Raw genomic sequence first — 14,303 nt, 5'->3', positions numbered from 1 at the left:
AGACAAAGTCACACGCACCATGACACACTGACCCCTTTTTTCAATTGTTCTATTTTTACAAATAAATCCATGGTGGTGCATGCAAGCATTTGAAAACTGTTTGTTAAAATATCTTAACCATCCCTTACATGACAATAGATGACAAATGTCAAATGAAAAGCTCCATGGTCCCCATACTCACATCATTGGGAATGGTGAGTTCATGAGTACTGGCCTGGTTACTGGCATCCAGACCTGCTATATGGGAGAGAGAGAGAGACCGAGAGAGGGGACACGGCATAAAATAGAGTTTTGCACCGGAAGGGTGGCGTCCGCTGTGAGCGACAGTTAGCTTTGGAGACCTATAGTCGGAACCCTGATTGGAGATGCTTCTGCAGAGGTCTTGAGAGAGGAGCCTGTGGCTTCTCCTTCTCTGTTGGAAAGGGGGTTGGTTCTCAAACCAGAGGAGATTTACCCGCCGACCCAGATAAAACTAACTCGGAAGGACCAAAATCTTCAAGGAGCTACAAAAGCAGATTAAGAAAATAAACCAAATATTTGAAAAACTACAAATAAAAGGTCAACAAGAGCAACCACCAGGTGGCCATGTCATCGGAAGCGCAGCACAAAGAACGACAGGAAGAGAATGAACAGAGAAAGACAGATAGAGGAAGAGAGAGAGAAAGAGGAGGAAGTGTGTGTGTGTGTCTCTACAGGTAAAAAAAGAGAAGGAGATTTGGTAGAGGGTGGTTCTCGTGTAGGTGGGTACGTACCGGGGAAGGCAGGGGTGGTCTGTCCAAGGGGGTTAAAGGGGGTTTGCTGCATAGCCAACTGGTGGAGCTTGGTCAACTGCTGAGGGGGGTAGGAGGGACAGCAGAGCTATGAGGGCATCGTTAAAACACACACACACACACAGGTCAGGTCTGTCACCAAGAAACCGTACAAGAAGAAAGACAGGATTCAGGAGAAGTAGTGACACAGATAGGAGGAGAGAGAGAAAAAGGAAACTCATAGAGGACTTGGCCCGAGTCGGTGAAGAAGGGATGTCTCTGTGTGTTTGGATGGTGCCACGTGAAATGTAGTTCATGGATGTCTGTGTCTGAAACACTTGGACCCAACATGGAGTCTTGAAACATACCATGTCCGTTTGACTACGTTGTGGTATTCCTTGAAATTGACCTCCTCCTCTCTGAAGAAATACTGCACTTAACTTTCACATTCCTCACTTGAGCAACCGGTATCCTTATTATTCTGGGTGATAAGGAAATAATTGTTTTCTTTCTGTGTCCCTCTGCTAGTTTTCCTACAGGCCAAGTCCTATGAAGTTTGGCTCCAAACAGAGGACAGAGGTTGTGAGTAATTTCAGATTTGAAAGAGACAGAAATTACTTTTCAGAATTGGTGGTATTAATATTATGGGTTAATATTAATAGGATTGGACACAGAGAGAGTAGAGAGTAGAGAGAAGACTGCCTTGTGGAATTAGAACTCACGTCAGGGTGAGGGATGGCGTATTGTCCCTGAATGGTGTACGCCTGGAAGGAGAGGAGGGAGAAACATACAACGCTATTAGAATCTGCTGATGGAAGTGGCTAAATCAGAGTTTCCCAAACTCGGTCCTCGGGCCCCAAGGAATGAACTTTTTTTGTTTGTTGCCATAACACTACACAACTGATTCAAATTATCAAAGCTGGGTGATTAGTTGATTACTTGAATCAGCTGTGTTGTGCTGGTGCAAAAACCAAATCGTGCACCCCTTGGGGTCCTGGGGACCGAGTTTGGGAAAGTCCATGTACTTCCACCATACCTCCACTAGGGGCAGTAGTGGTCTACATCCGTGACCCCACATCTATCAGTCATATTCACTGATTCTAGTCACTTGATAACTCTTTCAGTATTCTCTTAGCAGGGTTGGGCCAATTCCATTTCAAATCCAGTCAATGCAGAAAGTAAACCCAATTCCAATTCCACATTTCCTCATTGAAAAGCATTTAAGAGAATTAGAATTATAATTTCAGTGTACTTCCTGAATTGACTAGAATTTAAATGGAATAGACCCAACCCTGTCTTAGTATTATCTTTTATGGCAATCAAGTTAAATTCATGTCAAAATTAAACATACAATGCTAGCAAAAAAAGATCTATGAGCAAACTTGAAAAACAATTCAGATATCATATCCCTTGTACTGAGGTGAATACTGAACATAACTGTCTACTTCAGTCTCTGACCACTTATGTGGCTCCATTTTTTGCAAGTCACCATTTGTGAAACTTGAGATAATGTCATAATGTCATATTACAGGCAATTATTCATAAAGAAATGTGATATAATATCTGTTGGAGGGAGTTGGATAAACAATGGGAGCTTGCACACGAATACTTTGCTGGCATATTAAACATGTTACTGATCATTTCTTGGGTAGTAGGGCAATTTTATTTATTTTTTAGGAGAGGAATGTGGTAGTAATAATAACTGCTCTCTTTAATCATATTGCAAGCTCCTCCATTGTCCTCTAGACTCCCTCTCTAGTTCTTCACCCCTCACATCAATCAGGTTCAGGTTAACTTCACTAGCTGAGAATAGCCAGGTGGGAGTGGCTACGGTGAGGGCTGGGGAGAGATGTGATTGGAGGAAGGAGTCGAGGACCCACTGTCAGGGGAATGTGATTGGACCTAATTGATGTGTGCTCATCGGGGTTCACAGCGTGATAATGGGGTCAGCATTGGGCTGAATTCCATTTCAACACCAGCCAGCACAGCAACTCCATCCAACATCCAACATATTTTTGGATCATGTTTAGGATCAAGTCCTGAGTCAACTGGTGCTGAAATGGCAGCTAGCCCAGTTCTGGTGATGGTGGTGGTGATGATATCATGCTAGCAGAGGCAGTGGCAGTGGTGAGGAGGTGAGTGATAAAACCTGGAAGTGACACTAACAGGCAGTGGCTGGTGCTGCAGTAAGAGGCTGAGGTTGGCAGTGGAGGCCCCCAGCGGGTCGGCTCTTACCTGGCCACCTGAAAAAATGATGGGGGTGGAGGCAGGCTTGGGGCGGTAGGGGATAGTGGCACCTTTCGGTGGGGACTGAGGAGAGGGAGGAGAGGGGAAGAGGGGTAGAGAGAGTGTTAGAGCAGTGGGATGAGGGATACAGTAAAGAGATAGATAGAGAGACAGAGAGAGAGAGAAAGACAGAGACTGAGAGAGCATGAGAGACAAAGAGAGACAGAGAGAGCAACAGAGAGAGACAGAGATACAGAGACACAGAGCGAGAGACAAAGAGAGAGAGCGTGGGAGAGAGACAGAGAGAGAGAGACAGAGAGACACAGAGAGAGAGACAGAGAGACACAGAGAGAGAGACAGAGAGAGACAGAGAGAGAGACAGAGAGAGAGACAGAGAGAGACAGAGAGAGAGCTTGGAAGAGAGTCAGAGAGAGAGAGAGACAGAGGGCGCACGTGAGAGAGAGAGAGAGAGAGACAGAGAGAGAGAGAGAGAGAGAGAGAGAGACAGAGAGACAGAGAGAGAGAGAGAGAGAGAGAGACAGAGAGAGACAGAGAGACAGAGAGAGAGACAGAGAGAGAGAGAGACAGAGAGAGACATAGAGAGAGAGACAGAGAGAGACAGAGAGACAGAGAGAGAGAGACAGAGAGAGCGAGACAGAGAGAGAGAGACAGAGAGAGAGACAGAGAGAGACAGAGAGAGAGAGACAGAGAGACAGAGACAGAGAGAGAGAGACAGAGAGAGAGAGACAGAGAGAGAGAGACAGAGAGAGACAGAGAGCGAGAGAGACAGAGAGAGAGACAGAGAGAGACAGAGAGAGAGAGAGACAGAGAGACAGAGACAGAGAGACAGAGAGTGACAGAGAGAGAGAGAGAGACAGAGAGAGACAGAGAGAGAAAAAGAGGAGAAGACAGGAAGAGGTTTTGTAGACTGAGGGACAGTGCCTTGGGAGAAGACAGTCTGTGACACCCACTACATCACACTATTGTTCTTTACTGTGGATGCATGCAGTGACATGAAATAGGTGTTGTGTCTAAGAGCACACTGACAACTGGAATCACATGATTTTACCTCATAGGTCGGCTATATCATTGCAACCTGGGAAGCCATCATCTACAACATTGTTATAATCATTTAGTCCCATGGTCTATACCGACCAAGATCCTAATTCCTTCCTTAGATGTTTGAGACGGTAAAAACAATTGTACATCCACGTTGTACATTCTAGCTGATTCCTAAGGTCTGTGTGAATGTATTTTTTCTGTGTATTCCCGGGAGGACTGAATCAGACCCTCCTCCTTCATCCCTCCATACTCTACCTCTAGCATGACAACACAGATCTGCTTGACACACTGGATAATGGCTTCCGGGGCTCCTGAGATGGTGACTGCTCGTTCAGTGGAGTTGGGCAGCATGTCCCCTGCGACCTGTACCTGAGCACCTGTGGACTGAAGTGGGAAGACTGTTATTGAACATGTGTACTGTGTAAGGTGCAATGAAAAATAGCTGGTTCTCAAGCCGGAAAGGAACGATTCCTAAACAAACTACTAATAATAATGTAATGGCTAAATGTAATGGCTAAATGTAATGGCTGTATGTGCATTTCTTTGCGAATTAATCATTAACTAGCTAATACATTGTCAAGTAAATTCAATCAATCCTTATCACTAATTATGCCCTTCCTTACCTCTCTCATTTCTTTGATTTTGGAGCCTCCTTTCCCTATGAGGGAGCCACATTGGCTGGCTGGGACAACCAGACGCAGGGTGACAGGAGGCTTGCTGGTGGCTGGACTGTTGCTCATAGAGTTGATTATATCCTGGGAAGAAACCATAAAGATCATATCAGCATAATAGTATTGTATTAAAATATCTGGTGTAACAGAATTGTAAAAACAGCCGTTGTAAAATGAACCACGACCAAGAGGAGATTGAGGGAAATATGTAAGCTAGATACCTCTTCAAACTTGTATGCGATCATGGCGAAGGCCTTGAAGATGGCATCTGTGGGTCCGGTGATGGTAACTATCCGCTCTGGGCAGTTTCCCTCAGAGATGTTGATGCGTGCACCGCTCTGTGGGTCAAACAGTAGACACAGTCAGATAAATAAAATAGATCATGAAGTACTAAATGGAATACTATCCATTTAATATGCATTCTTAAACTGGGTAAGGTGCATTATGGGATACATACTGCACTTACCTCTTCACGCATCTTCTTCACTGTCTCTCCTTTCTGAAAGAACAGACAACAGACAGACAAGAAACAGACAGCAGACAGACAACAGTTAAAACATCGGAGAGTTGTCACATTAAAAAAATGTACTCGTCTTGAAACAGTTTTGTAATATTCATACGATTGTGATGTGTTTATGAACATGATAGTTACCTTTCCAATGATGCTTCCAACCTCCTGCAAAGAAACAGAGGTTCAACAACAGTTATCATCAACGTCCAACCCAATACATGACAGAGACTATCCCAAAAACCTTGAAAAGCAACCTCTCCTCGTCTCCCTCACAACCACAGATCTAAAAACACTTGATAGACAGTAACCTATCCAGCCCATTTAGCCATCTTGAAGGAAAGGAGATAAGGAAAGTAAGCCATATGAGAGTATTGGAACCAAAGTAAAGGAAACTATCTGAGAGTATTGGAACCCAGCCGGTGTGTACTGTACCTTGCCGTGCATCAGAAGCCTGATGGTGAGGGTGACGTTGAGGCCTCCTTCGCCTGGCTGCTGCACCTTAGGTGGTTCCATGTTGGGATTGGATGTGAAGGAAGGGGTGTGGTCACGTAGAAGAGGAGTCCCAGGGCCAATGAGAGTGTGATGCCACAGCCAGCCAACCAGTCACCTGCAAGACAAGAGGGATGAGACACGACCACTCAATATTAGGCCCACTGGAAACAGAGGTACCAAACTACCACTGGATAACATTGATCATCTTTGAATGAACCTGCTCATGAATACCATTCGAGTTCTGTGAGTGGCAGACAGTGCTTTAACTCTGGAGGACAATCTTTAACTCTGGGATCTTAATTTGACCTGTATTGTCACAGCAAAAGAATCCTGCAGCAACAGGATTTGAATGTTTACTCCATAATGTTGCTTGATCCGTGGTTAGGCTATTAGCTGGCCAAAAGTAGCCGACATGAAAAGTGCAATAGTGTTAATATAACTGTGTGTTGGTGTTGGTTTTCAGTGAATTCATGTAAATTACGAAACTCATCCGCATTTCCTGCGGTGCAGGAAAATTTTGAGCAACAAAAGGGTGATCAAATTAAGATCCTACACCTGTACATCATAAAAGTATAGGGACAGGGAAGGCCATAATCCCTGAACCCAGAACTAAATGAGTAGCTCCATTTCATGTTGTGTGACCTTTTTTTATTTATATCCATACAAAGGATACTGATTCATGATTTCCACTGGCTGAGAAAAGATTTACCGTTCTAGATCTATGGATATAGAATGGAAAGTCGTTCATTCTAAATGTTCCGTTGCCATGATGGCTGGCAACGTTCTTATCCATTGCTTGCTAGCCAACTACGGCTAACCCAGTCACGTCAAACCGTGCAGCTAGAATAACAGCAATGTTTCTGCATTCAATTTCTTTGTATAGATCCATAAAAACGATGTTTGATAACGACTGGCTGAGAAAAGATGTCCGTCCTGACACGTTAATTCTTAATAGGACAGTGGAGATCGAATTTCAATATTGAAACAATGTTGCAAATGTCAAGAGACAGACAGTGATGTTTGGACAAACCCCTGTTGTTATAAAACCCAAATGTTAAGCTAGAAACATGGGGGAAAAATGTCAATATGCTTTTTACAGTGGAAACCAAGTTAATGAATTGGCTGGCTGGGCTGATGAGACACTAGATGCGTAGAGATTTCTCAGATGGAACAGAAAACAAGATGCCCATTTCTACGTCATAGGCTTACCCCTGCTAAACTGTTTTATTTTGTGTATGGCTTAGAACACATCTCAACCAATCACAATGCTTGTTTTGACCAACCCGTTGTAGAAAGAAAGAGCGAGAACCAGAGGTTGTATGAGAGGCCAAACGGAGAGAGTGGGAGGCCACCGGAGGTCTCTGAGATAAGGGAGGAAAGGGTTCTGCAACCAGCTGTCTCTCTCCAATCTCCCAGAGGTCAGATTACATAAAAAGCCTTAATCCGGGTTTAAGAGCCAGGCCAGTGGTGCAGGTCTGCCACAGGGCCTGGGCAGGGACAGAAATAAACCCACTAAAACCAAGTGCAAGGGAGGGGGGGGGGGGGGGGGGGCACGTGGGGAGTGGTAGGCTGGCTGGGACCGTAGCACAATGGACTGCTGGAGCCAGGGGTTACCGGGGTTACCGGGGTTATTTGGGGTATTTTGGTGATGGAACTAGATGAGAGGATGTAACCACTCTCTGTGGTATTGTAATAAAAATACTGGTGTATATGGAGCTACCACTTCTGGTCTTCGTGAAGGCATACATGGTGATGGAACTAGATGAGAGGATGTAACCACTCTCTGTGGTATTGTAATAAAAATACTGGTGTATATGTAGCTACCACTTCTGGTCTTCGTGAAGGCATACATGGTGATGGAACTAGATGAGAGGATGTAACCACTCTCTGTGGTATTGTAATAAAAATACTGGTGTATATGTAGCTACCACTTCTGGTCTTCGTGAAGGCATACATGGTGATGGAACTAGATGAGAGGATGTAACCACTCTCTGTGGTATTGTAATAAAAATACTGGTGTATATGTAGCTACCACTTCTGGTCTTTGTGAAGGCATACATGGTGATGGAACTAGATGAGAGGATGTAACCACTCTCTGTGGTATTGTAATAAAATACTGGTTTATATGGAGCTACCACTTCTGGTCTTTGTGAAGGCATACATGGTGATGGAACTAGATGAGAGGATGTAACCACTCTCTGTGGTATTGTAATAAAAATACTGGTGTATATGGAGCTACCACTTCTGGTCTTCGTGAAGGCATACATGGTGATGGAAATGCCTTGGAATTGGTTTGAGTATTTGAAGCATTCTTCAAAAGGCGGCATGCAGAAAACAAATCATATAGACTCCAATCGGGTCCACACCTCCTGAGAGCCATCATGTGTGGCTGAAATGAGAATGTATTTTCTCTCGTGTGCCTGGTGGTGTGTTTGAACAGCTCTCCTACCATCCACCACCTTCTCTCTCATCCACTGCAGCACAATAGAATTAGGTCACAGACTCATGATTCATCCATGCCCCATCCATGCCTTCCAGTCAACTTGCTCTTTATTTCAAGAGTTAAATATTAGGCACCATTCTCAGACGGAACTCTATTTGAGACAGCGGCAGCATAAAAAAAGACATTTAAAATTCAAAATCCTGTTTTATCTTCAAATGTGCCTATTGTGTCCCTTGGTTGAATGATATTTAATTGAACATTTGAATCTGAGCGCAATCAGTTATGTATTAGAATCTATTAGTAGGGTATGCAATTCAGGACACAATACCACTGTAGTCAAGAGTGAGGCAACAGAGTGAAGGTTAATAAATGCGTCCGACCGAACACTACATTATCAAAACCAATTGTCTGCATTTGACCAATAGTGTTTTCAAGTATACTTTCAGTGCTCTGGACAATGTATGTGTTGACCATTCTCAATCCTCTCTGTTAACAGAGTTATTACATCAACAAGTTGGAAATAAAGAAAATGGGAGATAGAGAGAGAGAAAAAGAGAGATAGAGAGATAAAGAGGTAGAGGGAGAGAGATAGAGAGAGAGAGAGAGAGAGAGAGAGAGAGAGAGAGAGAGAGAGAGAGAGATAAAGAGGTAGAGGGAGAGAGAGAGAGAGAGAGAGATAAAGAGGTAGAGGGAGAGAGAGAGAGAGAGAGAAAGGGAGATAGAGAGGTAGAGGTAGAGAGAGAGAGCATGAGAGAGAGGTAGAGAGAGAGAGAGAGAGAGAGAGAGAGAGAGAGAGAGAGAGAGAGAGAGAGGGAGAGAGAGAGGTAGAGAGAAAGAGAGAGAGAGAGAGGTAGAGTGGTAGAGGTAGAGAGAGAGAGAGGTAGAGAGATAGTGAGAGAAAGTGGTAGAGAGGTAGAGAGAGAGAGAGAGAGAGAGAGGTAGAGAGAGAGAGGTAGAGTGGTAGAGGTAGAGGTAGAGGTAGAGAGAGAGAGAGGTAGAGAGATAGTGAGAGAAAGTGGTAGAGAGGTAGAGAGAGAGAGAGCAGTATTTCTCGTGACATCTGATGTAGTTAGTAAGTGGGTCAGAGAGAGCTATGTTGAGCTGCAGAGCTGCTGGCCTCCTCCTCTATGGTGCTCTGCTATTGAATTAATCACGCTTTACGCTCGGGTGGACAACACCGCACACAAAATGGCTCTTCCTTTTCTTTCATCTCTCCCTTCGTCTGCTGCCCTACCTGCCCTCAGCCCAGTGCAGAAAAGACAGCAGGCTGCAGCATCACTCCTGGAGAAGAAGCTTTACATCTGCCTGTCTTTCTTTTCATTCCTTGGCTCTTTAATGTAGAGATAACAATGGAGGATGCCTCCTCTTATGTAGAACCACTGGACTGTGAGTGACCGAGAACACTTGACTAAATATGAAAAGATAGCTGACTTCAGTATCTGAAGAGGGTGGGCAGGAGAGAGCTCTGAGTGAGTACAGTCACGGCCCCCTCACTGAGACAGGTGAGACTTAAATAGAAGTGACGCCATCACTGATCACCTGAAATGATTCTGTCAGCAGTCAGGAAGGAAAGAAGAAATGGAGAGAAAGGTATTTGGGAGAATTGGGTGACTGACAGACAGAGGCCGTCCAGATGCCTTGATTAGTGCGGGGCAAAAGAAAGGAACGCACTGACTGGAAGTGGATCAGCACTGCAGTCTTATCATGCACTGTAGAAATGAGCCAGCAATTTTCTCTGCAGTGTTGCCTCACCTTATCCGGCCTCACCTCTGCCCTTCCCTGCTTCCGGTCAGCTGTGTGTGAGTTGGTGCATGTGCATGTGTGTACTGTATGCTTGCTCAAGCTTAGACCAAAGAGAACATGCAATCAGCATCTTTAAGATTTCCTTATTAGAGATTGGAGATTGTGTTGGAAAATGTGTTTTGTTTGAAAATCTCCACCAAGTCAGAGACTGATTATATGAAACATCAAGCCAAAGGCTCTTACAGCGCACGTGAGAAAAAGACTGAGATCTGGAGGAATGGGAAAATGGAGGACAGATCTTGCAGTATAATCTAGGCCAAAGCCCCGTCATCTGTTCCATTTTAATCCACCGAGCTAGAGATATGCTGTTATGATTTTGATATAAACCCTCTATAAGCATACACTTGTAAGCCAAAGCAGTAGAGGGAGACCACTAAACTGAGGGTGACTCAAGACGTTGGCTCTTCACCAGCAATGCATTCATATTCATATGTTTGCCTGCTCCGACTCTAATTGACCCATATTCTACAAATGACCTTTGAGCTCAATCATAGTGTAATTAATAGAGCATGCGTTAACACACAAGCAAACTAGAAAAGGGAATACATATGTTACGCATGGCACACAAATCGTATCTGCATTCTCTTTGGTTGGCCACGTTTGCTGGCAAAGATAAGAGATGAGTGACGCAGCATTGTAATCTGTTATAAGGAGCCAAGAGAAACGTCAGCCAGGGGATCCAGTCCATTCTACATTCTGAATGCACTAAACAGACTTTTCATTAGGAAAATAGCTGCAGTGAACTACTCACTAAAAGCAAGTCAGCACCCTCAGATAGCACCGATATGCCCCGTCAATCACCGTTGACCTCTCACCTCTAACCTTTTAGACGGCCTATGTTGAGCCTTAAGGATGTCCTATGTATCCTCAATACCATGAGGACGTCACAGAAGGAAACCCCATATGAAGAACTCCATCTACTTTCATGACTCCCGTCTCCTGCATACTACCGTCTCCTGCATGACTGAGCCTGTCACTAAAATCATCATTCTACTTCTAATAGATTGGAATGCTGGATTCAAAATGCCCTGCTGTCAGTAAGTAAGGGCCACAGTGGACAGCAGAGAAGTACATGTTGATATTAGATATTCAAGTTGAACTTGTGTTGCTGTTGGAAAATAAAATAACCAAATATACTTGTTGTCGTACCGAAGTGGCCAGAGACAGAATTGCACCCACCCAAGTTGTCAGATCTTCCTTTGAAAAATAAACTCTTACATGGGGGACAATGAATATAGAATAGAATAGAATATAATGTGTTGTAGATGCAGTACACTGAGATGTGAGCAGCAGCTCTGGTCTCATCTGACGCTAACTAGGCTTTTGTTGCAGTGTGATTGGAGGGGGAAGAAGGGGGGAGGTGGGGAGGGGGCGTCTGTGGTGCTGAGCGAACGGCCTTCCTCTCCTCTACCCGGCTGTGACAGTACACTCTAGAGCTGTCACTCTAGATCAGCCGCCCCTGCGCTGAGACCTCAGCCTACATCACAGTCAAAACAGGGGCGACCACTCACTCCCTCGCACTGAGTAGTGCCCTCACCAGGCCAGGCGACACTGGAGAGAAGAGAGGGATGGGGCATGGGTGGCCCCAAAAACACTTGTCACTGTCCCCTAATTAGAATCCAATCACAAAATGGGGTTGTAAAATGTGCCATTGCCTACGATGGGGATAGAGAATGTAGACCGTTGTAGCATACCATGTTGTACTGTGGCTGTGGTGGTAAAAGAAGAGCGTGCGGTCGGCCATCTTAGATTCCCCACAAATGTACATGAGATCACAGCTTGTCACTAAGTCAAGGCTCCGCTGAATGAGCATGCATGGACTTACAGATCACAGTCATGTTAAATGGGTCGAGTGTAAACACATATCTTTTTTTATCATTTTGAAATTCTATAATATAATTTTTGATCGTAGTAATTTTACTTCCTTGATAGATTACAATGATATTTAGTTTTCTAAATTCTAATACAAATATTAATTTGATCATTTCAACAACAGAAAATAGTTCCAGCCTTCGGTATTGCTATTTGAAGTGTCCATTATGCAATATTTGAACAATTATGTGATCTTTTTAAACCTGTCCTAACCATTACGGAGGAAACGTACATTCCAACGATTTGGTGCTTCCTTAGTTCAATCCCACGGTTCACATGAATTAGTGATAATGCCAAATGACACGTTGACTGTTCCTACAGATCAAGAACACCATCAAGAGAGCTAATTTGATTGTGAGGATGATTGGGATAATGGTCGTGAGGACTAGATACATCCATCTCATGGGCTATCAGGTTCTGTTACCATTCAGTGTGGACAAGGTCAGCGGAACCTATCGCAAAAGAACGACGCCACTTCTGATCTGCAAAACATCACAATGTCATTAGAACCCACCTTAAAGGAACAATTAACCGATAATTCCATTAAACAATTAGCCCCAATGTATACGATCACAAGGGTGAGTCAATCGCAGGGAACATGGAGGGACCACAAAGAGAGGGGTCCAACCAACCAACAAGCTAACCGGCGATTCTCAAGGGAATACAGAAATACTTTCACAGCACACACATGGGGTCACAACACCCTTTGTATTTGCCTAATGAAGGACACACTAAGAGCAACGGCTAAAACAATGGAGTCAGATCGATGTCCACTGTATTACAAAACAACGGGGTTTCAAATAACGATGGGATTGAGATAATAAACTCGCAACATGTCAACGGCTGTTGTTCCCGCGCCACTTAACGATAACTCTACAGACATTCATTAATTATTGAAGACATTTCCCAACTCAACATTGGCCAATATCTCCTGCTGCCAGTTTAAAGCCAGGAGACTACCCATGAAGCCTTTTTTACATATGGTTTAACACTAGCCTACTGTACAGTCATATGATACAGTCAATTGCACTATTTTACATTTCCACCACATGTGTTTATAAAAATAAATGCATATTTGAATAGTAACAATATGACCATTGGACTCATCAGAGGCCTTCCTCAAACCTGATCTAGAAGCTGAAAAATAGGCATTACCTTCGTGCAGCGTAAAACAGATGGCGACCACTTTCGACGTTTCGCAAAAGATTAAAAAAACACAGAATGAAAATGATTTTTTCCCTCTCCCCTTTGCTATGCCCAGTCTGGATCGGGATATCTGATTGGTTGGAAAGGCCAAATCACATGGGCGAGACAGCGAACCCGTGACCCCTCTGTAAATAAAATGACGAAATGAAACAGCCTTGCATCCTAGTCGAACAATTTGTGGCAGTGTGATACCCTGACTACACTGACGATGTTGTGGTCTACTGTAAATAGGCTGTATGATGAGGCGGGATGGGGTCACCATCCCCCCCTCCCCTACCCCCAAACAGAAAACAAAGGGGGTGCCTAGTGAGGCACACTGGCATTGGGGCATGTCTACGGAGGCGGGGTGTCAAAGTCTGCATAGCCACCCCCAGGCACTCGCCTGTCCTGTAGGTCAATTGTTCCAACCCACCAACCGACCAACTCATCAACCCACCAACTCACCAACTCACCAACCCACCAACCCACCAACTCACCAACCCACCAACCCACCAACTCACCAACTCACCAACCCACCAATCCACCAACCCACCAACTCACCAACCCACCAACCCACCAACTCACCAACCCACCAACCCACCAAGTCACCAATCCACCAACCCACCAACTGACCAACTCACCAACCCACCAACTCACCAACCCACCAACTCACCAACCCACCAACTCACCAACCCACCAACTCACCAACCCACCAACTCACCAATCCACCAACCCACCAACCCACCAACTCACCAACTCACCAACCCACCAACTCAACATCCCACCAACCCACCAACTCACCAATCCACCAAACCCCCAAACCACCAACTCACCAACCCACCAACTCACCAATCCACCAACCCACCAACTCACCAACTCACCAACCCACCAACCCACCAACCTACCAACTCACCAACCCACCAACCCACCAACTCACCAATCCACCAACCCACCAACCCACCAACTCACCAACTCACCAATCCACCAACCCACCAACCCACCAACCTACCAACTCACCAACCCACCAACCCACCAACTCACCAACCCACCAACCCACCAACTCACCAATCCACCAACCCACCAACTCACCGCCTTCTTCTCTTGCTGATTATGAACACAACACCCAAAGTATTTTCAGATACAACAACCGCCAAGGAACACCAGCACAAACCCACAGACCCCCAACGTCTGTGACAAGGGACTACCAGGGTTAGTGGTTGGTTTGTGGGTTGGAGTGGTGGTCTGTGTGCCCTGGAGGATGAGGCTGGTAGAGAGATGGCGATGCAGAG

The 14,303-nt window shown here is 44.9% G+C and overlaps 1 protein-coding gene across 50 annotated transcripts in view; it reads right to left on the bottom strand.

Annotated features, from left to right (window-relative positions):
- LOC110495446 (poly(rC)-binding protein 3) overlaps positions 1–14,303 on the bottom strand; it is a 34,293-nt gene that overhangs the window by 3,337 nt on the left and 16,653 nt on the right. For 3 of the 50 annotated variants that reach the window (XR_016488321.1, XM_090207850.1, XM_090207851.1), the window contains exons 4-13: positions 5,652–5,826; positions 5,361–5,384; positions 5,175–5,207; positions 4,930–5,046; positions 4,661–4,792; positions 4,293–4,421; positions 2,916–3,059; positions 1,472–1,513; positions 753–831; positions 182–237 (exon numbers count right to left, since the gene is read on the bottom strand). Coding sequence is in view for 35 of the 50 variants with exons in the window: in XM_090207850.1 (XP_090063976.1) it covers positions 182–237; positions 753–831; positions 1,472–1,513; positions 2,916–3,059; positions 4,293–4,421; positions 4,661–4,792; positions 4,930–5,046; positions 5,175–5,207; positions 5,361–5,384; positions 5,652–5,732 (837 nt within the window). In the remaining 15 variants the exon portion in view is untranslated. Of the gene's footprint in view, positions 1–181; positions 238–752; positions 832–1,471; positions 1,514–2,915; positions 3,060–4,292; positions 4,422–4,660; positions 4,793–4,929; positions 5,047–5,165; positions 5,208–5,360; positions 5,385–5,651; positions 5,827–12,984; positions 13,255–14,303 lie in introns of those variants that run through there. The other 47 variants (XR_016488323.1, XM_090207852.1, XM_090207854.1 and 44 more) reach the window with 36 other exon arrangements.

The sequence above is a fragment of the Oncorhynchus mykiss genome, chromosome 18, assembly GCF_057628025.1.
Source record: "Oncorhynchus mykiss isolate SJ-2025 chromosome 18, ASM5762802v1, whole genome shotgun sequence".
In the NCBI taxonomy this organism is placed as follows: domain Eukaryota; kingdom Metazoa; phylum Chordata; class Actinopteri; order Salmoniformes; family Salmonidae; genus Oncorhynchus; species Oncorhynchus mykiss.
The sequence above is the reverse complement of the archived record's forward strand: the minus strand, read 5'-3'. Positions and strand labels throughout refer to the sequence as shown.